General features: G+C 37.9%; 1 protein-coding gene across 4 annotated transcripts in view; it reads left to right on the forward strand.

Annotated features, from left to right (window-relative positions):
* MYO5A (myosin VA) overlaps positions 1–25,921 on the forward strand; it is a 165,246-nt gene that overhangs the window by 26,607 nt on the left and 112,718 nt on the right. For all 4 annotated transcript variants that reach the window (XM_054565413.1, XM_054565414.1, XM_054565415.1 and 1 more), the window contains exon 2: positions 24,591–24,701. In XM_054565413.1, coding sequence (XP_054421388.1) covers positions 24,591–24,701 — 111 coding nt within the window. The remainder of the gene's footprint in view (positions 1–24,590; positions 24,702–25,921) is intronic.

Raw genomic sequence — 25,921 nt, forward strand, 5'->3', positions numbered from 1 at the left:
CTAACTCTCACAGAGTTTCCTGAGCTAAAGCTGGCTTTAATTATCTAGGGTTGGTATAGTGCCAGTTATTGGTTACCAGATACTGATGTAGGCGGAAATGTAGTTTTTAAGAAAGTCTATCTTACTGTTCTTAAGGCCCTAAAACTTAAGACAGAAAATACCAGAACCCTACTAAAATCTGTAAACCCCAACATGCATTAATTTGCTATGCAACAGAATCCTTTGGTATCTCAGTAACTAAGTTCTTCCTAACTAATGAGTTACTAAATTCGTCTTCTTCAACTCTGTAAGAATAATCTGACAGCAAGTGTCCAATATAGCTTTAATAGATCATCTTTGGAGATGTGCCTCTTTGAAAAGACTATGTATTTGGTCTTTTAATAAACACTTAGGACACAGATGTATGCTTTTTAAAACTTTTATTTTTAATAAAACACACATAACATAAAATTTCCTTACTTAACCATTTTTAAATATACAGTCAAGAGTGTTACATATAGTCATATTATACAACCAATCTCTGGAACTCTTTTTATGTTGCACAACTGAAATTCTATGCCCATCAAACCACAACTCATCATTTCCTCCTCCCCGAGTCCCTAGCACTCACTTTTCTATGTCCTATTAATTTGGTTAGTCTATGTTCCTCATATAAATGGAATCATTGAGTAGTTGTCTTTTTTGTGACTGCCTTGTTTCACTGCATATGTTAGAATTTCCTTCCTTTTCAAGGCTGAATGATATTACAGTGTTTGTATATACTGCATTTTGTGTATCCATTCATTTGTTGATGAATACCTTGGATTGCTTTCACTTTTTGGATATTATTAATTATGCTACTGTGAACGTGGATGTACAAACATCTCTTATAAAGACCCTGCTTTCAATTATTTTGGGTATAGACCAACAAGTGTAATTGCTGGAGTAGGTGATAATTCTATGTTTAAGTTTTTACATTTGATCTTTGCCAAAAGGCTGAGAAGCAATATGTTTAATTTTTTAAAGAACTGCCATATTGTTTTCCATAGCAGTCTGCACCATTTTATATTACTACCCACAGTACACAAGGTATTATTTCTCCAAATCCTTTCCAACACTAGTTGTTTTTTATTTTTTATTTTTCTTTTTTGATAGTAGACATCCTAATGGGTATGAGGTAGTATCTCATTGTGGTTGTGATTTACATTTCCCTAATAATTAATGATTTTGAGGTTTTCTCATCTAATGGCTGGCCATTTTTATCTGTTCTTTGGAGAAATGTCTATTTAAATCCCTTGTTCATTTTTATTTATTTTTTAAACTTATTTACTCTTAGAGAGTGGGGAAGAGAGAGAGGGGAAAAAGGTAGAGAAACATGGATGTAAGAGAGAAAGATCGATTGGTTGCCTCTCATATAAGCCCTCACCAGGAATCCAACCCGAGACCTCTCGCTTTGTGGGACGACGCCCAGCCAACTGAGCCACACTGGTCAGGGCCTTTGTTCATTTTAATCAGATTATTCATTTTTGTTGTTGTTGAATGATAGGAATTCTTTATATATTCTGGATATCAACCCCTTATCAAATATGATTTGCAAATATTTTCTCCCATTCTCTCAGTTGCATTTTCACTGTTGATTGTATACTTTGATACAGAGAAATTTTTAATTTTGACATGGTCCAGCTTATCTGTTTTTTTCTTTTCTTGCCTGTGCTTTTGGTGTTATAGCCAAGAAACCACTGCCAAATCCAATGTCAGGAACATTTTTCCCTATTTTTTTCCTAAGAGTTTTATAGGTTTGGTTCTGAAATTTAGATCTCTGACCCATTTTGAGTTCATTTTTGTTTGTGGTATTAGGTTAGAGTCTAGCCTTATTCTCTACAGTTATACTTTTACACTATGGTTTAATGATGTATGAGCACTCTTGAAGGTAGAAAGGAGGGCTATCAAGTCTGTTATATTATTGACAACTACTTGTTGTGGGAAAATGCCTTAATTCCTCCTCCCTTGTGCTACGATCTAGTTCATTTTACTTCAAAGAGCCTTTCTAGGTTTTAAGGAGGTAATAGGAATTATTAAATAGTGTTTATTAATTATTAAGAAGTCATTATTTATAATGCTTAGTTTAGATTCATAAGCATTTTTAATGAAGTTTTCAAACATACGCAAAGTAAAGAGAATAGTAAGATAAACCCCTAAGCACAGAGCTTCAACAAATATCAGTGTTTTGCATGTCTTGCTTCACCTAGTCCCTTTTCACCTTTTTCTGAAGTATTTATTTTAAGGCAAATCCCAATCATTATCCAATCATTATATCATTTTGCTTATATTTATATGTTTAATGTAAATATAGAGATTTCTGATCAATATGTATTTCATATATATTATGTCAGTGTACTTTTTTGTGTTTTTTAAAAAAAGATTTTATTTATTTTTTAGAGAGAGGAGAAGGGAGGGAGAAAGAGAGGGAGAGAAACATGGATGTAAGAGAGAGAAACATCAGTTGGTTGCCTCTGGCACAGCCCCCACTGGGGACCTGGCCTGCAACCCCAGGCATGTGCCTTGGCCGAGAATCGAACCAGTGACCTTCAGGTTCACAGGCCTGAAGATCTCAACCTACTCAACCTAGTGCTCAACCTACTGAGCCACACCAGCCAAGGCTGCTTTTCTGTGGTTTTACAGTGGAATACGTGAATAATCAATTTATATTGTTTTAAACTCTAGGACTTGGACCAGAAACATAATTTTGGTATTTGTAATTGCTTTAGAGTTTTATAATTTTGCCTATTCGCTTTATGGCCTTTCTTTTGGTCATATCTACAACTACTATCTGAGTCTCAGGAACCCAAACCTCAATTATAACATTACTCTTTTGGAAAAATATGAACTTCTTTACAACTCTCCATGTTAGAATTTGGATTCTGGGAACTCATTATGTACAGATATCAGCTACATATATTTATAAACTGCTCTAATGAGGACTGATAGGAAAGATTACAAACATATGCTCTCTTTTCTTTCTTTCTCTCTCTTTTTTTTTTTAACTTTCACCTTTGGTATTTTAAGCCCTAGTGTATATTAGGTAGTAAGACCACCCACCTGACCCACTATTCTTTCAACCTTTTACTTTTTTTTTAAACTGGATAATTTAATAATGTTCAATAAAGTGGAGAACTTTTCACTGTAGAAGTGCTACATTAGAAGTTAAGAATTCAGAAACACATAATCATTAAATTGAGAGATAATAAGAGAGAGGCCTCATCCAAGTTTAGAAAGTTTCTTTCTTAATTTTTGTACTGCTTAATTATCCAGTGCTACTGGAACACAGAGGTGGGCTCCAGATAGGTCATCTTAGGAGGCGGTTTGAAGTAGAGCTGTTTGGCAATTGAGGGTAAGTTGGGGGTGAAGAGGGTCAGAGGTGTTCAGAGCTCTTGTGTACATGTAAGTTCCTTCAATCAGGGAAGAATTAAGAATATATAACAGGGTCTAAATACCCAAGAATGGTTGGCAAGGATAATACAAAATTGAAAACAAGAAAATCCATAGAATAAAACCCCTTTTAGCACACTGTTCCATACATGCCCCAGATAAATAGTTTTGTGTCATATAGTCTATTTCTCCTCTCTGAAAGCCCCTACTTTTTAAAAAATTTACACCTGAGGATATGTTTATTGATTTTAGAACGAGAAGAAGGGAGAGAAAGAAAAAGAGAGAGAAACATCTATGTGAGAAAGATCCATCGTTTGCCTCCCATATGTGATTCAACTGGGGATCGAACCCGAAACCCAGATACATGCCCTACCTGGGGGATCAAACCCATAACCTTTTGATGCACAGGATGGTGCTCCAACCAACTTAGCCACCTGGCCAGGGCTGAGAGCCCCTACATTTAAAAAAAAATTTTTTTATTGATTGATTTTAGAGAGCAGAAGGGAAAAAGAGAGACAGACATTGATTTGTTGTTCTACTTATCCATGCATTCATTGATTGATTCTTAAGCGTGTCGTGACCAGAGATCGAACCCACAACCTTGCTATGTTGGACAATGCTCTAAGCAGTTGAGCTACCCAACCAGGGCCAAGCCCCTAAATTTTTAATATCAAGGTTAAAAATCTATCACAAATTCTTCTGAAAAGGTATTTAAGAAGCATTAATACACAACACAAATAATATTTCATTACTTTAAGAAAGCTGCAACCCCATGTGACATTTCAAATTCTGAATGTCTATTTTACCCATGTGCCTAAAGGGATGTATCTTTGTGGGGAATCTTCCACAGAGCCTTGATTGTAAGCATCTGATTACTCTGTGGGCATGAGAGTAGTCAGGTTTGCACACTTGGCCTTTAGAATCAGCTCCCACTCCTCTTAGCCTTTCATGAAGTGACAAGGGAGAAAGTGTAATTCTGCTTTCCTTTTAACATCGTCCTTATTTTTCTCTTCCTGGATCATTTCCTTTTTTCTCCTCTTTTTGAAGAATTTTATTGAAGTTACTATTTGAAAAAAAATCTGCAAAAGGCTTTTGTTTGTTTTCAACTGGATAAGACTCTCACAATATATTAATGGGTCTAATGTCTTTAAAATGCAAACAAGATAAAACTACTAATATAAAAGGATGGCCTCTCTGAGAAGGTGACTTTTGAGCTCAGGTTTGAATAAGAAACCACCTCATGAACCCAGTGTAATGGAGAGAGAATGAAAGTTGGGGCTAGACTTTCTTGGGCCAAATCCTGCCTCTAGCACTTAACTAGCCATATCATCTTGGGCAAGGTATCTTACCTCACTCATCCTCAGTTTTTTCATCTGTAAAACTGGGATAATAATGCCCAATAATAAGACTCTTAAGTTAACATGGACCATGTACCTGGCAAGCAGAGAACAGACTGTATTGTGGTCCTCTTGTTCCACGCCCTTCCTCACAGAAAAGGAATGTGATTTAAATAATTCGTAAAAATGAAAAACAATTTACCTTGGAAATGTTCATTTTTTTTGCATATACCTGTCCAATTTTACCAACACTATTTATTGAAGAGACCCTCTTTACTCCGTTGTATGCTCTTGCCTCCTTTGTCAAATATTAATTGACCATAGAGGTGTGGGTTTATTTCGGGGCTGTCTGTTCTGTTCCATTAGTCTATATGCCTCTTCTTATGCTACAAATTTTTTAAAAACCCACGGGGGTGGGGGAATTAGAGGGTAGAGGGATTGAACAGAAAGGGAAAAGGACTTATGGACATGAACAACAGTGTGGTGATCGTGGTGGGGAGGGGGCTATCAGGGGACTATATGGTAACGGAAAAAATACAATAAAAAACTAAAAAATTTTTTAAAACCCACAATGATATATCACCTCACACTTGCCAGAATGGCTACCACCAATAAATCAACAAACAAGTGCTGGGGAGGATGTGGAGAAAAGGGAACCCTAGTGCACTCCCTGTTTGTGGGAATGCTGAATGGTGCAGCCACTGTGGAAAAACAGTATGGAATTTCTGCAAAAAATTAAAAATGGAACTCCTTTTGACCCAGTGATCCTACTTCAGGGAATATTTCCTAAGAATCCTGAAATAACTGATTCGAAAGAATATATGCACCCCTATGTTCACAGCAGCACTATTTACGATAGCCAAGATCTGGAAATAGCCCGTGTCCATCATGTGAGATGAGTGGATAAAAAAGCTGTGGTACATTTACACAATGGAATGTTATGTGGTGGTAAAAAAGACGGCACTCTTATCTTTTGTGACAGCATGGATTGACCTGGAGATTATTATGTTATGTGAAATAAATGAGTCAGAGAAAGACAAATACCATATGATCTCACTTATATGTGGTATCTAATGAACAAAATAAAATGATGAACAAAATTGAAACAGAGAAACGGATACATGCAACAGAGTGACAGCTGTCAAAGGGGAGAGGAGATTGGATGAAAGAAGGCACAGACCACAGTGTGGTGATGGCCAGAGGGAAAGGGGCGGGGAGAGGTTAGCCAAGGGGAGGAGGGCAATGGGGACATCTGTAATAGTGCAAACAATGAAAATAAAGTAAAAAAAAAAGTTTAAATATGCTGATTTATGTTTTTCTTTTTATTTCATTTCAGTAACATTGGTCAGTACTACCCAGTATAAGATTTCTAAAAAAAGACCTTGTTTTTTGGGAATTAATATCTCATGATCTCATCAGAGGTTTCATGTAGAGATCAACTGACATCCTTTAAACAAGCTACTTAACTCATGTGACAGAAATCTTGAATTCTCTAGGAGTCCCCCTTAATTCCAATAGTATTTGTGAATGTGCTCTATTTTGTTCAAATTCAATGCTAAAACATGTTTTTTCCAAAAACATCTTTTGATATTGAAATTACTTATCAGCTGACAATCTTTTTTCACATAGCGAACTTTTGTCTTTTATTCTTGTTTAAAGATTAGTGTTCTATCATTTACAGGAATCTCTTTTACATATTAGTGTTCTATTACTTGCATCATTAGTAGAGGAGGGGTAGTTTAAAGTATGAGGAACTGTCAGTTGAAGATTAATTAGAAATGAAGATCATTTTTAGTGACTTAGTTACTTTTTAGCTATGATAAGTTCTATAATTATTTAACACAGTCTCTTATGATGACTCAAAAGAACAGTTTATTCAATTTAAAAAGACAATATTAAATCAGAAAATATTTGGAGGAATAGGAAAATACGTACAATTTTTGGTTTTGTCCACAAAGTTGTTTATTAATTTAAGAACATAAAAATATACTCTATCTTCTATGGCATCTCATAGAGTGATCACTTTAGAATATTTAGATCTGTAAAAGCTTATGAAAACTGAAACAGTGGTCAAGGTTAAAGTTCATCTTCTGCCCCATCTTTTTCTAGTAATAAGAAGAACTAGTAGAGAACACAGTGTTTTCCCCCTGAATATTAATATTCTCACTTCCCAGCTACAGGAGCAGATCCACATTCTTCTGGGGGTACATGTGCCTGTTTCCTACTGCAGTTATGAAACTGGCCAGTTCTTTGCATTCTTTTTTTTTTTTTAAAGATTTTATTTATTCATTTTTAGAGAGAGGGAAAGAGAAAAAGAGAGGGAGAGAAACATCAGTGTGTAGTTGCCTCTTGAGCACCCCCCACCAGGGACCAGGCCTACAACCCAGTGCCCTGACTGGGGATCGAACCAGCAACTTTTTGGTTCACAGGCCAGCACTGAATCCACTAAGCCACACCATCCAGGGCTGCATTCTTATTGAATTATATTTCTGAGGAAAATCTAATGTGTAAAAAGCAAGGAACGCCTATAAAATGTTCAGCGTCCTATAATTGTCATAGAATACTTTTGATTCTGCTTGTATAGTCATTTAATGTGTAAATTTAATCACTTTAATTTTTCTTTTTTAAATTTATTTTTATATAATTATTATATTTTTTCCATTACCATTTAGTCCCCTTATACCCATCTTCCCCTAGCAATCATCTACCACACTGTTGTCCATGTCTATGAGTCTTTTTTCCTTTTTGTTCAATCCCTCCACTCCCTAACTTCCCCACCCCGCAATAGCTGTCATCTGTTCCTCATCTATGAGTCTGTCCCTGTTTTGCTTGTTAGTTCAATTTGTTTGTTAGATTCCACATATGAGTTAAATCATATGGTATTTGTCTGTCCCTGATTACCTTATTTCAGTTAGCATAATGTTCTCCAAGTTAATCCATACTGTTGCAAAGGGTAAAATTCTCTTCTTTTTTACAGCTGAGTAGAATTCCATTGTGTAAATGGCCTATAGTTGTTTTATCCAGTCATCTATTGATGGACACTTGGGCTGCTTCCATATCTTGGTGATTGTAAATGACACTGCAATGAACACAGGGGTGCTCATGTTCTTTCAAATTAGTGTTTTGGGTTCCTTTGTATGTATTCTCAGAAGTGAGATTGCTGGGTCAAAAGGCAAATCCATTTTTAATTTCTAAGGTATCTCCGTACTTCTTTTCACAGTGGCTGCACCAGCCTGCATTCCCACCAGCAGTGCAAAAGAGTTCCCCTTTTTCCACATCCCTGTCAGGACTTGTTTGTTGATTTACTGATGACAGTCATTCTGACAGTTGTGAGATGGTATCTCATTGTGATTTTTATTTGCATTTCTCTGATCATTAATGATGTTGTACATCTTTTATTAGCTTCCTGCTCCCCCAAGTCTACTCGTTTGTGTGTTAGAGCTCAGCAGTTCCAGTATATACTAACAAATCTTTAAAGAGAGATAAAGAAAGTTGTCTCTTTAGTCCTTACTGACTTCCAAGGGAGGCTTCCAGAGTTCTAGCTACCATGGCTGTTTCCTGATTGCGAAAGAGCAGCCAAAAGCATTAGCACTGCCAGAAATAAGACTTTGGGTCAGAACTACTCATTTCTACAGTGTGAAATTAGCTGTATAGGTCACACTGTTCTTCCAAATCACTGTGTTATAATGTTAAAAGTTGAAGAATCACAAGGCTATGATAAGGATGTGGACACAGCCATAAGCTAAGGAAAAGATTCATCTAGTTTGGGGATGGACCTTCAAATACTAGCTACTGTGTCTTTTAAGGTCTCATTTTGGTCAGTCAAAATGTCTTCAGAACCTAGGATAGTAGGGGAAGATGTTTTTCTAAATTACGGGAGTGGAGCGGGTGGGGGAGGAATGATGAGTGCTGAGAATAGATTTTTCAGGAATGTCTAGGTGTGTCTCTGCTGTTAAAAACCTTGTACACATACTTTTTATATTGCTAAGCTCTAGGACCACCCAGATGTTACTTTTTCCATCTCTGTTCTTGAGGCTTCTGCCACGGCATTGCTGCCATCAGTGTATCATAAATGAATTCACAGTACCTGCCATACCCACAGTCCCTTCTAAGGCTAACTGCCTCACTCCTCCAGATTCTTGCTGAGGATCCATATGACCCAGCCCCTCTGGCCAAGCTGACTGGACTGGGAGAGGCCCTGGCTTAAGGGTAGCTCACACACAGGCTGGTAAGGGTCTTATGATGTGGCCTAGTCTCAAAAGTTCACTAAAATATGTATTTGACGGAGCCATTCAGATGCTCTGTTTTGAGAATTGCTCTCGGGAGTATAGAAAGGATAAAACGGAGAAGAGCGATGTAGGCACATGGATAATGAGGGCCCCATTAGCACTGGTACATCAAAAAGACCATAGATCCCTACTTGCTGAGTTTCCTGGGCCTGCCTTGGAATCAACACTAAGCTTAATTTTTGGCCCCTGTGAGACTCAACCCTCCTTTGGTTCCTATCTTTTTATTTCTGCTGTATCTTTAATATATGCCCTTCCCATCCTGCACTCAAATGACCTTAAGTGAGTCTCAGCCCCTTGTAATAACCAGAGTCCAATCATAGGCCCTTAGATGCCCGGAGGAGCAAAAACAGGTAGGTGGTTCAGGGATATGAGGGGTCAGTCACAGTTCTGGACTAGGTGAATGGGAACACGGATCTCAGGCTCCTAACCTTGAGCTGCTTCAACTTTTATACCAAAAGTTTCTTTCTTTCTTTTTTTTTTTTTTTTTTGTTAAACAGACTTTATGTTTTAGAGCAATTTTAGATTCACAGCAAAATTGAGCAGAAAGTACAGAGTTCCATATACCCCTGTCCCCATACAAGCACAACCTCACTTTTTATTTAAAAAAGATAATATTATGACGAGAAAACCAATGTTAGAGGTATTAAAAAGATAGATATCATCTTTTTGCATTGTTTTTGGTGTGTGATGAAAATTTTTCAGATTTTTAAAAAAATATTTTATTTATTTACTTTTAGAGAGAGGAGAAGGGAGGGAGAAGGAGAGGGAGAGAAACATCAGTGTGTAAGAGATACATCTATTGGTTGCCTCTCACGTGCCCCCAACTGGGGACCTGGCCTGCAACCCAGGCATGTACTCTGACTGGGAATCAAACCAGTGACCTTTCGGTTCTCAGGCTGGTTCTCAATCCACGGAGCCACACCAGCCAGGCCAATTTTCAGAATTTATGACTGGTAATTATGGTGTCTCCCTCCCTTATTAAACCTCATTGCTTCTGTTTTCTTATAATTATTGAAAATCTACTCTGGGCCAGAGTTCCTGTGTATTTAAAAATGGAATTGTTAGAGTATGGGTTGTGGTATCTTACTTTTATCCCAGCTCTGGATATCCTCTTTCCTCTTTCGTGGCAGTGAAGAACTCAAATTCACTTACAAAATACAATCACGAGGAATATGAGTTCTACTTAGGGAAGCCAAGTAGAGTCACAGATACTTTGTTTATTATGTTGGTTATATCTAGCTTGAGGTGGGGAGGGCATGAGAAAAAAAGAGATGGTTGCTGTATCCAAAAAGAAGTTCTCAAATGGAGACCCTGATCCTTTTATCTTTTTTCCATGTGTTCTCAGCCTGTGTCTTCTGTGCAGACCCCACCCCAGCTCTTTCCTCTCTTGTGGTCACAAGAATATTGAAACTGTTCAACCACTTCCTTTTTGTTATGCCTGCCTCTCAAATATCATGCTGAGTGAGCCATGTTCCTGCTGACTACGTCATGTTCTTATAATTCTACTGGTGTATTATATTTTGGTTGTACTAACAAAATGAATATACAGACTGTGCCCAACATGCATAACAAATGCTCATATCTTTTCCTTGATGAAAGCTCTAGCCAATGCTTTCATCAAACAAGTACATTGAACATCTACTATGTGCCAGGTCTCTCATGATCTGAGCTTTGAGTATCTCTCCGGTTTCCTCTCATTTCTTTCTATCATGATTCTAAACTGCTCCTTTTCCTCACACGTATTTCATTCTGTTTCACATCTTATGTCTTCACTCATGTTGTTTCTGGAACATGCTTCCCCCTTTCACCGGCCTAACTCCTATTCATCCTTCTAGGCCATTGTTTTGCCCAAGATGAAGTTTGTCTCCACTCACCTCCCACGGCACCTTGTGCACATCTCCGTTACCACACTCACCATGTCATAGTGACTGCCTGTTTATGTACATCTCATTGGCAGACCTAAGGGGAGGGATGACACGTTACTCATTTTTGTTTCTGCAGTTCTTAGAACAGTGCATGTAATAGAATATACTCTATATAATAAACACTTACGGAACCAAAAGGAATCAGTCATGGTATAATGTCAAATAGAAAATTTTGTAGACTCTCTAGGCAATCCATGGCTACATTAAACATTATTTTTCATTACTAGAGACCATTACCCAAATCTCCAGCAAGGATTTGACATATCTCTCTAAAAAAGTCGAGAGATACTCCATGTTCATGATTAGGAAGACTCAGTATTGTCAAGATTCAGTTTATCTCAACTTGATCTCTAGTTTCATCGCAATCCCAATCAAAATCCCTTTAAGTTATTTTATTTATATCTACAAAGTGGTTCTAAAACTTTAGGTATGATAATTTTTAAAATTTCTAGGTTTTTAAAAATGTATTAAGAAATACAAAGCTCATGGATTTTTTTCTTTGTGAAGACCCTGTAGAGGGATAAAAGGACACAATATTCTTCCTCAGTCATCACAGACAGAATGAGATTCTTATTTCCAGGGAAATCCTTTTTGATCTGCTAGAAGCCTGTTGTGAAGTCATTGCCAGGATACCAGCTTAACCTCTGAGGAAAAGGCTGAGACATAAGTTCTTTCAGAACCTCTGTTTGCTTGTGCAGCATTTGTCTTTAAAAATATTCTTTCAGCATATACAATTGGAGTGACTCTTGCTCAAGAACAGATGTCCTTATTTCATGAACTATGAGGTTTTTACAACCTAGGATAGTGTGACAGTTGGTTTTAATCTTTCTTTTATTCCCAGTGTCCTGTCAGTTCCTCTCATTTCCATTGAGAGCCCCCAACCACTCAATTCTGATTATCTTCTTTATCAATTTAGTGATACCAGTTGGTGTCTAAGGCTGTCAAAGTTTAGGAAAGAAGAGTGTACCCTTGGTTTCTCAAAAAGTTTGGGAATTGTTGAGTTCAAGTTTTATAACCTCAGTATCTAATTACTTCTGCTTCTTCGTTCTCTAGGAATTGTCTTGTGATGGCCAGGGTGCCAGCATGGCCAGCAGCTGGCTTTGGTCCAGTACTGCTTCTGCTGTGGTTCTCTTCCTCCTTTAGGGTAACTCTGAGGACACTCGCCTCCTTGGGCTCAACATGCATCTAGCAGTGCCTTCAGTATATCAGATGAACACTATAGCCTTACGTTGTTATCCTAACCTGTTATATATGTAATTAAAAATATTAAAGCTACAAAGTAGAAATTCTGGGTTTTGTTCAGTTTTTCCAAGGATTGTGTTGATCAAAAGTTTATTCAAGCTATGGGTAAAGGGATAGGTAGCACATAAGATATAAATATGTTTTACTAACCTAGAGGCTCTTTATGTTTATGCATGTCCTGTTTATCATCTTTAATCTCCTACTGATAAATTCCATTTCATTTAGATAAGTTCATAGCCAATCAAACTATTTTAATTCTTTTCTATGGCTTCTGCCATGACTGGCTTTCTATTTTAGCATAGCATTTCTTTGCATTTCAAGTCCATGGAAGCTCTATGGCTCCTAAAGACTTACCCATTTAGTTATTCATTCACTCAACACATCTCTTGAGCATCTAAGCATTGGGCCAGGTATGGTGGCAATGCCAATGGATAAATCATAGATCTTGTCCTTAAGGAGGTCACAATCCAGTAAAAGAGATTAGCCTATGAGAAGATAATTATAATAATGGAATGAAGCAAGTGAATAGAGAGAAAAGCAATGTAATTTTGGAAAGTCCAAAGAGGAACCCCTACCTCACTTAACGTGGTAGTCAAGGAAGACTTTCTGGAGATCATAATACTTAAACTGAGTTTTTTAAATGATTCGTTTTACTTTTAAAATTCTGCTTTATTCAAGAAAGGCTATACATTTCTTTTACAAAAGTTTAAAAAGAGAAAAGAGAAGGAAAAAATACAGAGACAAAATAGAGTCAAAAGTTTAAAAAGTAAAAGAAAAGAGAAGGAAAAAATACAGAGACAAAATAGAGTCAGCGACGTGGGAAAGAACAAAGTATACTATAATGAACTGCTGTTTTTACTGAATTCTGACATGCACATTGTTTTTTCATATCCAAAATGCATCTTATCATTGATGGTATCTTAGATTTGATAAAATAAGACGTTCCTTTATTCAATAGTTAGTTACTGGGTGTTTGTTATAGATCAGACACTATGTTTAATCCTGGGCATCAATTTTGAGCAAAATAGACATAGTTCCTGTCCTCATGGTCTTTATAGTGAAGAATAGTACAGGGTTATGTGAGAAAGTATAACAGAGAGGCTTTATTCAGGTGGAGAAGCCAGGGAGGGTGTTTCAAAATAGTAGACATTCAAGCTGAGACATGAAAGATAAGTAGGAATTAGTAACATAACAAGGAAGCTAAGGGTTCTAAGCCAAGAGAAAGTATGAGAGGAGGTCTTGAGGCTTGAGGTAGCATGGGTTGTTTAAGCTGTTGACAGAAAAAGTACAGATGGCCCTTAGTAGGGTGGAGAGAGGGGCTAAGCAATGGGAGTAATGGGGAATGTCATGAGATGAGGCTGGTTCTCAAAGACCTTCTGGAGACAGCTGCCAAGTAATGCAAGGCTCTAGAGGGTTATGTGAATGTTTTATTCCAAGTTACTAAGAGTTTTAAGCAAGATTGAGACATCATCAGATTTTTCTATTTCAAAATAAACACTCTGCTTCTTAATAAAGAATGAGGGAGGGAAAGCTTGATAACTCTCCTAGCATCAGGGCGAGAGATGACGGTGCTAGGATTTGGGTGGCAGCCATTGAAGTGAAGAGAGGTGGTCCAAAGTTACTGTATATTAAGGGTAGGGCTTAATGATGGATTTGATATAGGGGTTCAGGAGAAGGTGGTCCTAATGATCAGGTTTCTCCCAAGAGCTGGGTAGAGATGCTTATCACTGACATGGGAATACTGCAGTAAGGACAGATTTAAAAGGCAATGGAAGAAGAGTTCTGTTTTAGGCTTAAATTTAAAATGTGTTTGAGACATATTAATAGAGATCTTAGTTATGTGAGACTGTTGGTCCGTGGGTCTGGAGTTCAATAAAAAGGTCTGGGCTAGAGATAGAAATACTTTTCATATACTAACTGATTTAATCTTTATGATAACTCTTATATTGTGGGCATTCGTATACTCACTGCAGATAAGGCACGGAAAAACCACAGAACTAGGGAATAAAAAAGCCCACACAGTCTGGTCCTAAAGCCTGAACTCTTAATACTACATTAGAAGAGGGAAGAGACTCAGATGAGATCTGGGCAATTCCAACATTAATAGGTTGGATAGAAATGGTTGAGCTGGCACAAGAAACTGAAAAAGAGTGACTTGAGAGGTAGGAGGGAACCATAGGAATGGGGTGTATCAGACGCCAGGCAGAGTGTTTTTTCTAGGTTGGTTGTTAAGTTCAGTGATCAAATGCTGCTGAAAGGTAGGCTCTTAAAGGACACATAGGTATTGAATGGATGATGAGGATGGGAAAAGGGTTTGTCAGGCTTGGTGATAATGTGGGTAAAATAGGTAGATATGGAAGAACCAGATGCTGTTTGCAGATGTTATAAGGTCAAGTGCAAGCCAGGAATGGTGAGAGATGAGACAGGAGAAGTAGGCAGGGGCCAGATCATTAAAGACCTGCAATGTGCCCAAGTTCACACCAGACCATGATCTCAACCAGAACTGTCTGTCCCCAAAGCTGGGAGTAAAACAAAGGGATCCACTTGTTGTAAATGGAGGGAACTACATACTGGTGTCTATCTATGTTATCTTGTTATATGTATTGTCTGATTTCTTCAAAATTTACCATTTTGAGACATTTTAAGAATTAAATTACCCATCACTTCTTTTAGCACCAAATCATTTATCAGTGTGATAGATATTCTGAGTAGGCGGAAGATACCTACACATATTTAACATGACTATAAAATTTATTTATTTATTTATTTATTTATTTGTAGAGAGGGGAAGCAAGGGAGAAAAACAGAGGGAGAGAAACATCCATGTGTAGTTGCCTCTCAAGCGCTCCCTACTGAGGGCCTGGCCTGCAAACCAGGCACGTGCCCAAGGCTGGGTATCGAGCCAGCGACCCTTTGGTTCTGAGTCTGGCACTCAATCCAGTGAGCCACACCAGCCAGGGCTGACATGGCTCTTACTTTTTTCTAAGTTGAGAACAAGTGTTGAAAATGGTAGGAGTTGTTTTGCTTAATTGGGCAACTTTGGTCATAATCAGAGGAAACTAATTCATTGGGATTGTATTTGTTTATTATTTCTTTTTTTAATTACCAAATTTTATTGGCGTGACACTGGTTAACAAAATTATACAGGTTTTAGGTGCATAATCCCATGGCACATAATCTACATTGTCCCAAGTCAAGTCTCTTTCCATCCCCAATATACCCTCCTCCACCTCCCCCACTCCCAACTCCTCCTGGCAATCACCACGCTGTTGGCTGTGTTCATGAGTTTTTTCTCTCTCCTTTTTTTCTTTTTTGCTCAATCCCTTTACCCTGTTTTATTATATCGTATACTGTACATCCTAAATGTTTTGAAGTCAGAGATTGTCCTAGGTTTGAATCCTGCCTTTGTTATTTATTAGCTGGCTGACTTTGGGGCTCGCTATTTACTTCTCGCAGGCTGTTGAATGAAGGCCTTCTTTAATAATAACAACTATAAAGCCTATTGCAAGAGTTAAGAAAAAAGAGAGAAAAGTTAGGGATGTTCTTAATCCTCATAAACAAATAGTCTTGTTCATGTTGAGGATGATCAACGTGAATTCCTTTCTTTCTTGGTGATTGCATTTTAATTTTGATTACTTTATTTATTAAAACTTTGTAATTTATCCTCAAATACCACTAGCTAATTATAGAGAGAAATAGAAATAGAAATTTTTCTTGATGTGCATATTAAGACTATGGTTATAAAGTGAGACCTAGTTCCAAAGATAATCTTTAAGGAATATTACAGAACTGCAGTATCTAAAAATATTCACTTCAAAGTGCTGGCATCTCACATAAAATTCTAGAGAATTAAGTTTATTTAATTTTTGTTAGTTGATGGTGATAAAATATAAACATTAACTTGCAAAGTTCTTGTTTTCTTCATGATTTTAAAGTTATATCAATGTCTGCTGGAGGCTGACTTGAACTTAGTTTACTTTTAAACCATGAGCATGTTACTATACATTCAGGGTAACTGCAAGAGTTACAAAGAAATTAAAGATCTTAAATCAACCCTATCATTTTGTTTATTTATAGAAGTAAATGAACCCAAAATCATTCATTTATTAAAATTTTAGTCCTTTGCATTCTCAGATTATTTTTTGCTATTATTCTCTAAACTTATTTTTGGCGAGCCCCATTCTGTGGTCAGAGCCAGTTGGAATACTGCAGGATGGATGCCAGGCTAATTACTTTGTTTTTGACACCTTGACACACTGTCCTAGATGAGATATTAAGTCTCACCTGATGACATGGACTAATTTATTAGCTGTTTCCATTATGATACCAAGAGGAACATTTTTGTAGTGGAGGAAGATACCTTCTTCTTCATGAAATTTACTGTTTTAACAAGGGGGAAGTGAGGTGGAGTGGAAAGAGTATTTGGCTCTTCGATTAGATGTAGATTTGAACCTCAGCTCTACCATTTTTAAGGTCTAAGCTTCAATATCTATAAAAATGGATGAGTAATAGGGTTATGCAGCAGATTGAATGAAATCATATATGTAAAATATCCAGGCCTTTACTGACACAAAGAAAGTGCTCAGCAGATGTTAGCTTTCATTCCTCTCATCCTCTGTCAAGTCCCATGAGCAGGATGGTGTTCATCATTCTGCTCAGCGGCAGCCTGCATTGCTACACGGCTGCAGCAGAACCGCAGGGCACTTCTGCTCTTCGCTTCCAACTCTGCTCAGAATGCACCATTGTTCATCCCCAGCCCTTTCTTTCTCTTCCCCCATTTTAACTTTTTAATATTGATTTTAGAAAGAGAGAGAAAAGGGAGGTGAGAGAGAGATAGAGAAAGAAACATCCATTTGTTTTTCACTTATTTATGCATTCATTTATTGATTCTTGTATGTGCCCTGACTGGGGATCACACCTGCAACCTTGGCGTATCGGGACGATACTCTAACTAACTGAGTGACCTGGCCAGGGCTTCCCCCTCTGTTAGTGAGACCCTTTACCCTGCTCTAACACTCTGGCTTACCTTTCTTTCCATATTCTCTCCTTTGCTGCTCTAGGATATGGCTGTGGAAGTGGTGGTCACAACAATTTTGCATTCTTAGTGAGGAATTTTGGGTAGGGTTGGGAGTGGAGTGTTCTGTTCTAGAAGAGAGGGGTAACTTCCGCTCTAAACACATGAATTACGAAGGGATTGAGATCTAGGTTTGGGGTGCAGGGGAGAGTAAAGGATGTTTCATTCTCTGTTCCTTAAATGCCTGGCACTTTTTCATTCTGTCACATCCAGATTTTCTACATAACTCAATTGTCAAATATTGCTTACCTTTTTCTCTGTTTCTGGAAATTATAGACCTTTTCAGAAGATTCTGAGAGCCTCTTGCCAATATTTCTTTTAGTCTGCCCTCTTAGGTGTAATGTCTAAGGCCAAGAATATTCATATAACAAAAGTTTATTAAGAAATTGTTATAGGCAGGCCCTGAGTTAAGTGCTGAAAAAACAAAGATGAGTAAGTTACACCCATTCTCTCAAGAAGCTCATAGTTTCTAGAGGGAGATAGACATGCAAAGTCATCGTTTTGTGGAATAAGGATTCTAGTGGAAGATAGTATGAGGAAGATAGTATGTGGACATTGAGAAGGAGTACCAAGTGATAATAAGTCAGGAAAGGCTTCTTAAAAGAGGTGCTACTTTAACACAGATATGAAGGATAAATAGGAGTCTGCTGGCTGATAAGGAGGAGAGATTGTGTTCCAGATGGAGGAAATAGCTACAGCAAAGGCACAGAAGTGCCTTCTGAGGCAGAAGGGCTTTTTCAGGGTACAGCAAACCCGTAGTTTGCCATGGGAAATAGTAGTGGTGAGAGAAAAGGAAATGTTTAAGAATATATTTCATTGAGGAGTTTCAGTAATAGTAATGCTCTATTTCTGAACCTAAGTGATGGGTATATGGGAGTTCATATATCATTCTTTCATTCAATATATATTTGCTGTGTGTGGAGATATGTGTGTGTGTATAAAAATTCTGGAAAGCTCATTATGTGCTTTAGGGTAATAGTTTCTGGATTTTTTTATATCAAAAATATGCCATAAGGGTTATATGAATTGCTTAGTAACCCTATGAGTATGTGTGTATATGTGTATAGGTATAGGTATAGGTATGCGTGTGTATAAAAATTCTGGAAAACCTATTATGTGCTTTAGGGTTGGCGTTTCTGATTTGTTTTTTTACATTAAAAACATGCTATAAGGGTTATATGAATTACTTAGTAACCATGTGGAATATCAGTAGTAATGTCAGGGTCCAGAGGCAGGGCTGTTGCCGATTTAGGATTTCTTTCCTGCTTTAGTTTGTAGCCTTGAGGATAATTAGTTTTTATCATAGATTTTTTGAGTTGTCACATAAGGCATTCATTTTTGCATTCACAATGGGATAGCAAACATGGATCAAGGTAGATTCCATGTTGCCAAGCTGCTTATGGTTTAAAAGGGGAGCTAGGAAAGATGTATACACGTGCTGTATGAATCTTCGTAGGCGGGAGTTTCGGGAAGGAGAAAGCATCACATGGGTCAGATTTTGGGGCCCTTGGGGACTGGTCATTTACTTTGTTAGGGCTCTCAGTTTTGTTCTCAAAATGTCTCAGGCATCGGAAACAGCTGCTCTTGGTACCCACAGCTCAGGGTTCCTTGATGATGAAATGCAAGTTAGCAAAACTTCCCGTGAGTCATCAGCACTAGTCAAGGATCTGTTGAGTGTTATCATTATGGTAGATACAAAAAGAAAGATGACTGGTGCCTCCTTACCGGGGCAGGGATGCGTGTAACCTCTGAGAAGGTATGAGGGCCATGCTAGGCTGAACCAACACTGTTTAGTGCCTTTTTCTGCCAAGTACTAGTGCAAGCATGAGCCCCAAACCTGCCTTTCCAGTACTCTTCCATTAGACTCTGTCAGAATTACCTCATCATTGCCAGGTAGGCCTCATTAAATTGTATTGTAGAACAGTAGATGGTTTTTCTTTTCCTTGCAAGCTATGATGCAACTTAAATTTGTGGTAGCATTATTTTCTCATATTGACTGTTATAAAATTAAGCCTATCTCCATTTTGTCCTTACTCTCTTTCTAATCAGGTGTTCCTTTGCATTATCATAAATCTTCTTTGGTATGTTTCTGTGTTTTCATATTATCTCCTTTAAGTCTTTTTCCTCTTTTCTTTATTTCCTACAGTTTTTTTTTGTTTTGTTTTGTTTTAGTGACAGTACCTCAGATCCCCAATTCTTGTTTTCTCTCCTACCAGTTCCTATATCAAATGTTTACTCTTTCTTTGCCTACTACTTCAGGAATCTTTCTTCTTTAAGTCCCTGACTCCCCCCGATCTTGACAGTGCTTCGTGGCTTCAGGAAAAATCCTGAAGTAGGCCTGCGAAGTTTGTCTTTCCTACCTTTCATCCCGGTTCTCCCGTCTTTTTTCCTTCCCTTACCCTACCTCTGTCATAAATAAAATCAACATAAATGTATTGTCCACCAACTGTGGGCAAAGAACATAGCCAACCTTAGAAGGGATTCATAGGTGGCTTAAGGATATATAGTCCAGTGTGAGAGGCAGAGAGGTCTGTAAATAACCAAAATAAGGTCTGAGGTATCATGAGTGAGATATTTGAGGGGTTTACAAGATAATGAGGGACAAAGCTAGAGAAATATGGGGACTTCCAGCCAAGATGGAAGCATAGGTAGATACACGTTGCCTCCTCACAGAACCAGAAGAAAGACAACAACACATATAAAAGCAAAAAACAACCAGAACTTCCAGAAAATTGAATGGTATGGAAGTCTGACAACCACAGAATTGAAAAAGAAACATTCATCCAGACTGGTAAGAGAGGCAGAGATGGGCGACCAGAGCAGAGAGGACACGTGGCAAGGTGACAGCTGGAGGACCAGGTGGGCAAGGCAGCGGCTGGCAGTCCCACACCTTCCTGCGGATAAACTGGGAGGAACAACAGGGGAGCATTTGAGATGGACCAGGCAATCCAGGGTTCCAGAGCTGGTAAGACCGAGCCTCAAAACCTCTGGCTATAAAAGCCTGTGGGGGTTGCAGCAGCAGGAGAAACTCCCAGCCTCACAGGACAGTTTGTTGGAGAGACCCACAGGGTCCTAGAACGTACACAAACCCACCCACCTGGGAATCAGCACCAGTAGGGCCCAATTTGCTTGTGGGTAGAGGGGGAAGTAACTGAAAGCTGTCCGAGAACTGAGCAAGCAGCTTTGTTCCCTCTCTGACCCCTCCCCCACAGACAGTGCCACATTGCAGCCATGTGGGTAGCCCCACCTTGGTGAATACCTAAGGCCCTGCCCCTTCCAATGTCACAGGCCAAGAAATATGGCCCAAATGAAAGAACAGATCAAAACTCCAGAAATACAACTAAGCAATGAAGATGGCCAACCTATCAGATGACAATTCAAAACACTGGTAATCAGGATGCTCACAGAAATGGTTGAGTATGGTCACAAAATAGAGGAAAAAATGAAAGCTATGCAAAGCAAAATAAAGAAAAATACACAGGGAACCAACAGTGAAGGGAAGGGAACCAGCACTCAAATCGATGATTAGGAGCAGAAGGAAGAAATAAAAATTCAACTGGAACTAAATGAAGAAACAAGAATGCAAAAAAATGAGGATAGGCTTAAGAACCTCTGGGACAACTTTAAATGTTCCAATGTCCGAATCATAGGGGTGCCAGAAGGAGATGAGGAAGAGCAAGAAATTGAAAACGTATTTGAAAAAATAATGAAGGAGAACTTCCCCAATCTGGCCAAGGAAATAGACTTCCAGGAAGTCCACGAAGCTCAGAGAGTCCCAAAGAAGTTCGACCCAAGGAAGCACACACCAAGACACATTGAAAGTACATTACCCAACATTAAAAATAAGGAGAGAATCTTGAAAGCAGCAAGAGAAAAGGAGACAGTTACCTACAAAGAAGTTCCCATAAGACTATGAGCTGATTTCTTAAAAGAAACCTTGCAGGCAAGAAGAGTCTGGAAAGAAGTATTCAAACTCTTGCAAGGCAAGGACCTATATCTAAGATCACTCAATCCAGCAAAACTATTACTTAGAATGGAAGGGCAGATAAAGTGTTTCCCAGAGAAGGTCAAGTTAAAGGAGTTCATTGTCACCAAGCCCTTAGTATATGAAATGTTAAAAGGACTTATCTAAGAAAAAGAAGATAAAAACTATGAACAGTGAAATGACAACAAATTCACAACTATCAACAACTGAACCTAAAAAAAAAAAAGAAAAGAAAGAAACAAAAAGAAACAGCTAGAACAGGAACAGAATCACAGAAATGGAAATCACATGGAGGGTGTTCAGGGGGGAGGAGGAGTGGGAAGAATGGGGGAAAAGGTACAGGGAATAAGAAGCATAATTGGTAGGTACAAAATGGACAAGGGGAGGTTAAGAATAATATAGGAAATGGAGAAGCCGAAGAACTTTCATGTACGACCAATGGACATGAACTAAGGGGTGGGGGAATGCTTGTGGAAAGAGGTATACAGGGTGGAGGGAGATAAAGGGGAGATAAAGCGGAGAAAAAAATGTGACAACTGTAATAGCATAATCAATAAAATATACTTTAAAAAAAAGAAACTAGAGTAGTATGAATGGAAAAGGGAGCGAGGAGCATTGTAGAAAAGCCCCGTCCTCTACCAGTTAAACATGACAGAGGGAGTTACATGATATTGGACTCTCCTTTGTCTTGCTGGGAGCTGTGTCCAGTCTGGGTTATCTAGCTGTTTTTGTTTCACCAAAAACCCCCTGAGGAGACTTCCAGGTATATGTGTCCACCCCTATTTCTCATACCTGTCTGACTTTTGCTGCCACGTCCCATTTCTGGCTTTCTTGTGTGATCTCAGGACCTTGTCTTCTTGTCTTCCTTCCTTCAGTCTTAGGCACTAGATGTGGCTGGACAGGTTGAGTCCTGATCCTCTGGCTGCCGTTGGTGTTCTCATAGGTGCTCTGGAGAAGAGTGGAAAGTAGGGTTGGCAGTGACAGAGGCAGCAGGAAAGGGCATTGTCCGGTGGAGATTCCCCTGGGTTTCAGCAACTACAGTATTTATACCTCCCAAAGTAACCCAGTTCTGGAATGGTTGTTTCTGCAATAATCAGTAAAAGCGGAAAAGAACCATTAAAAGACTGGTAATAATAGACTGATTTTTTACCTCTTTCTGCTTGGATAGTTTTCCAAGAAATACAGTTAAGATAAAGGGGAAGCTGGTTATCAGGGTGATGTTTGGTGTTTATATATATTGCCTCTGGAGAATGCAAGGGCCTTAGCTTCCCTCTACTATCTGTTGTTAACACCCAGCTTTTGGAAATCAAGCCTTTGGAAAAGTATATACTCATTACTGTTTCCAAAATAGTTGTGAAAACCTGAGCTGCAACTTACTATTGACAAAAAACACAAAGGCTCTTCTTTCTAGATAAAGTGGAAAATCTCATGTTTAGAGCTGGTCAGTGAGCCTTCTACAAACTGAATGGAACCTGTTTTGCTTACCTATCGTTTTATCAGTAAGGGTAGTAGCTAACTTTATGACTCTTTATCTCATATATCATATGTCGTTTCTAGAAACAGTAAATCCTTCCAGAGAAAGTTAGGGAAATACTGGCTTCCTAAAGTGAACTTCAGTGTGAGAGCACTTGGTACACAGAATGTTTATTGAATAAAATTTAATAATGTGTACTCAGTTTATGGGCTGTTTAACAGGGGGAAGGGGGTTATAAAACTAATTTCAGTAACATTTTTGACATCGAACATTAGCAGTCACTTCTTAGGGAAAACACACTTAATAACAATTATATGTTGGTTTGTGTTTTCCACAAGGCATCCATATGGGAGCCCTTGTGACAAGCTAGCTGAGCACTGCTGTCCCCCCATTTTACAGATGCCCACATCAAAGGCTGCAAGGCCGATATGGCAGTTCTGAGATTAGAACCCGCAACTTAGCTCAGTACTGTTTCCTCTGCAAACTGTTCAGACAAAGAGTGTGCATGAGTGTGCATAAGAGAACAATAAAGCAATGGGTATGTTTATTTTACCATGCTGTTTTATGCAGTTTAAGGAGATAACTTTTATTCTGAGATTCTTTCAACAAATACTAAGTGCCAGCGGTGTATCAGGTACACAGGTACTCTATATTATGCTGAACAATACAGATGTGGAGCTTACGTTCTAATGACAGAAGAGAAATAATAAACAAGTAAACAAGTAGTAAATAAGTTCAGGTAGTAATGAGAGCTCTGAAGAAAATAGAGAAAGGCTGTTAGTGGTATTTTCATATATTCCTGAAAATGAGCATCAGGGATTAGTGTACGTATGTTTTCAAGGGAGACTCCTTCCTGAGGAATCCAAGAAATCACGACACATCTCTTCAATATAGTATCTGGAGGATTCTTTCATGTTAATATGTTTTGTTCTTTTTCTTTAACATTAACCTGAAGTCCAAAATTGGCATAAGTCCAGAGTGTCTAGTGGAGGCTAAAGATCTGCTTCAGGAGCCCTTAACCATACTGTTTTCATGATATTGAAGTCATGAGAGCCAAATATATTGCTGGCCAAATATACCTTTTTTTTTTACCATTTTCTCTCATCTTTATAAAATAATGAAGGTAAAGTACTAGATAACAATGCATGCAAACATGCATGCGGTCTCTCTCAACAGAACTTCCTTCACAAAAAATGCCAAACACCCAGTATGTAAAACTGCCGTGGCTCCAGGTCAGGAGCTTACTGTCCTCTCCACAGTGTAACTGCCGAGGAGCACCTGAGTAATCACTAAGGCTTTGCAGAGCACAGGATGAAAACCACAATAAAAAATTCAAATTGTAAATCCTGCCATAAAAAGATAACTGTGTTGCTGAAGCTGGCAGAGCCACCACACCAGCGATCCAAAATCATGTTTTGGAAGTCCACATTTAGTGAGAAAATAGATTTATATGTACATTTTAAACTAAAATTATATTTGCAGGTAGCATTTACTATATAAAGCAAAGTCATACTTTCATTATAGCTGTCTTTTCAGAGCATAGTTTTTTTTTCTAAGTTTTATTGAGATATAGTTGACTTACAGCCCTGTATAAGGGACATAGGGCAGTGATTTGACTTAACATATATTGTGAAATTATTACTGCAATACAGAGCATACTTCTCACATTATGTGGACATGATGGTATTACTGGAGCTAAAATACTTTTTTCTAGTAATTTAAAACTTAAATTTCATATTGGCCAAGAGTTATTTTTTCAGAAATTATTTAATTATAAATAAATCCATATGTTTTATATATCACTATAAAGTAATTGATTTTCCAGTTTAAATTTTTTTTTTCTTTTTGTTTTCTAGTTTGCCAGGGTTTGGATACCAGATCCTGAGGAAGTTTGGAAGTCAGCAGAGCTACTCAAAGATTATAAGCCTGGAGATAAAGTCCTATTGCTTCACCTTGAGGAAGGAAAGGTAAGAATTTGGCTTTTATTTTGTTGTCATTGGCATAAAGTAAAGGGAATTCAAAAGCATAAGTTTGTTGTGATATACTTAACTTTAGCTGGAAGTTAAATTTTGAACTAATTTAATATTTTTACTAATTAAATTGATTAAAAATGGCAAAATGGCAAACTCAGTTCTCTATCCCATTTGGTTAGTGGAAATAGATACTTTAAAAATCCATTATTTTGTCATAAGTTGATTATTATTAGGTTCAGATTCACATATAATCCTCCCAAGTATGTGTCTGTTCTTCTGTATTTTGCTTAGGATAGCATTAAAATGTTTTCACATTAACTAACATAGAGGGTCTGGCACAAATAATGCTTCTTGTTTATTACAAAATCATAAGCATGTAATTCTGTAACATAACAATATCACACTCAAGCACACCATACAACATTTTAGGAGAAATGTTCAAATTAAAACTATAAATTATTACACCCATATTATTATCCTACCAACCACACTCAAGCAGGCATTACTTCTGCCAGACCCTGTATTCATATCATCTAGGGAACTAATCTGAGATATGGTATTTGTTGGAACTACTCATTTGAAAAATATTTAAAAAATAAAACTTAAAACCAATTATGTCTCCATAGTTCCTTATTTGCATTCACTGAATGAGTGGAGTTGTTTTAGTATCACACTTTTTAATCTCTCCACAGCATTTGACAAGGCATATCACACTTTTTTCTTAAAAACCTGTGTGACATTAATTTCCTTTAAACAACTTGTCTAGCCAGGGAATCTAGATACAAATATATGAAAAGTTAAGTGAAATATAGACTATATGGAATAGTTCAGCACCACAAAGATGTCAAAAGGTAAGTTGATTAACTACCAAATGAGTAATACTATCCTGACAGTTAACAGATATTGAGCACTTAGTAAGTGCTTTATTTGCTATAACTCATTCAATCTTAACTACAAGCCTATGAGGTGAGGCTGTTATGATTACAACTTTATGGATGAAGAAACTGAAACACAGAGTTTGAGGCTTGCTCCAGGTTATGTAGGTATTAAGGGACAAAGCTGGGATTTAAAGCCAGGAAATTAACCTTCGTGGTTTGTGCTCATAACCACTCTACTATACTGTAAAGACTATATGGACTTCAGGGTCCCAATATGGGGACACTTCATTATGGGCTGCTTTGTCAGGGAAGGCTTCAAGGAGGAAGGATTTTGAT

The sequence above is a fragment of the Pteronotus mesoamericanus genome, unplaced genomic scaffold (assembly GCF_021234165.1).
Source record: "Pteronotus mesoamericanus isolate MK-2021 breed Mesoamerican mustached bat unplaced genomic scaffold, CSHL_Meso_final contig_164, whole genome shotgun sequence".
Classification (NCBI taxonomy): domain Eukaryota; kingdom Metazoa; phylum Chordata; class Mammalia; order Chiroptera; family Mormoopidae; genus Pteronotus; species Pteronotus mesoamericanus.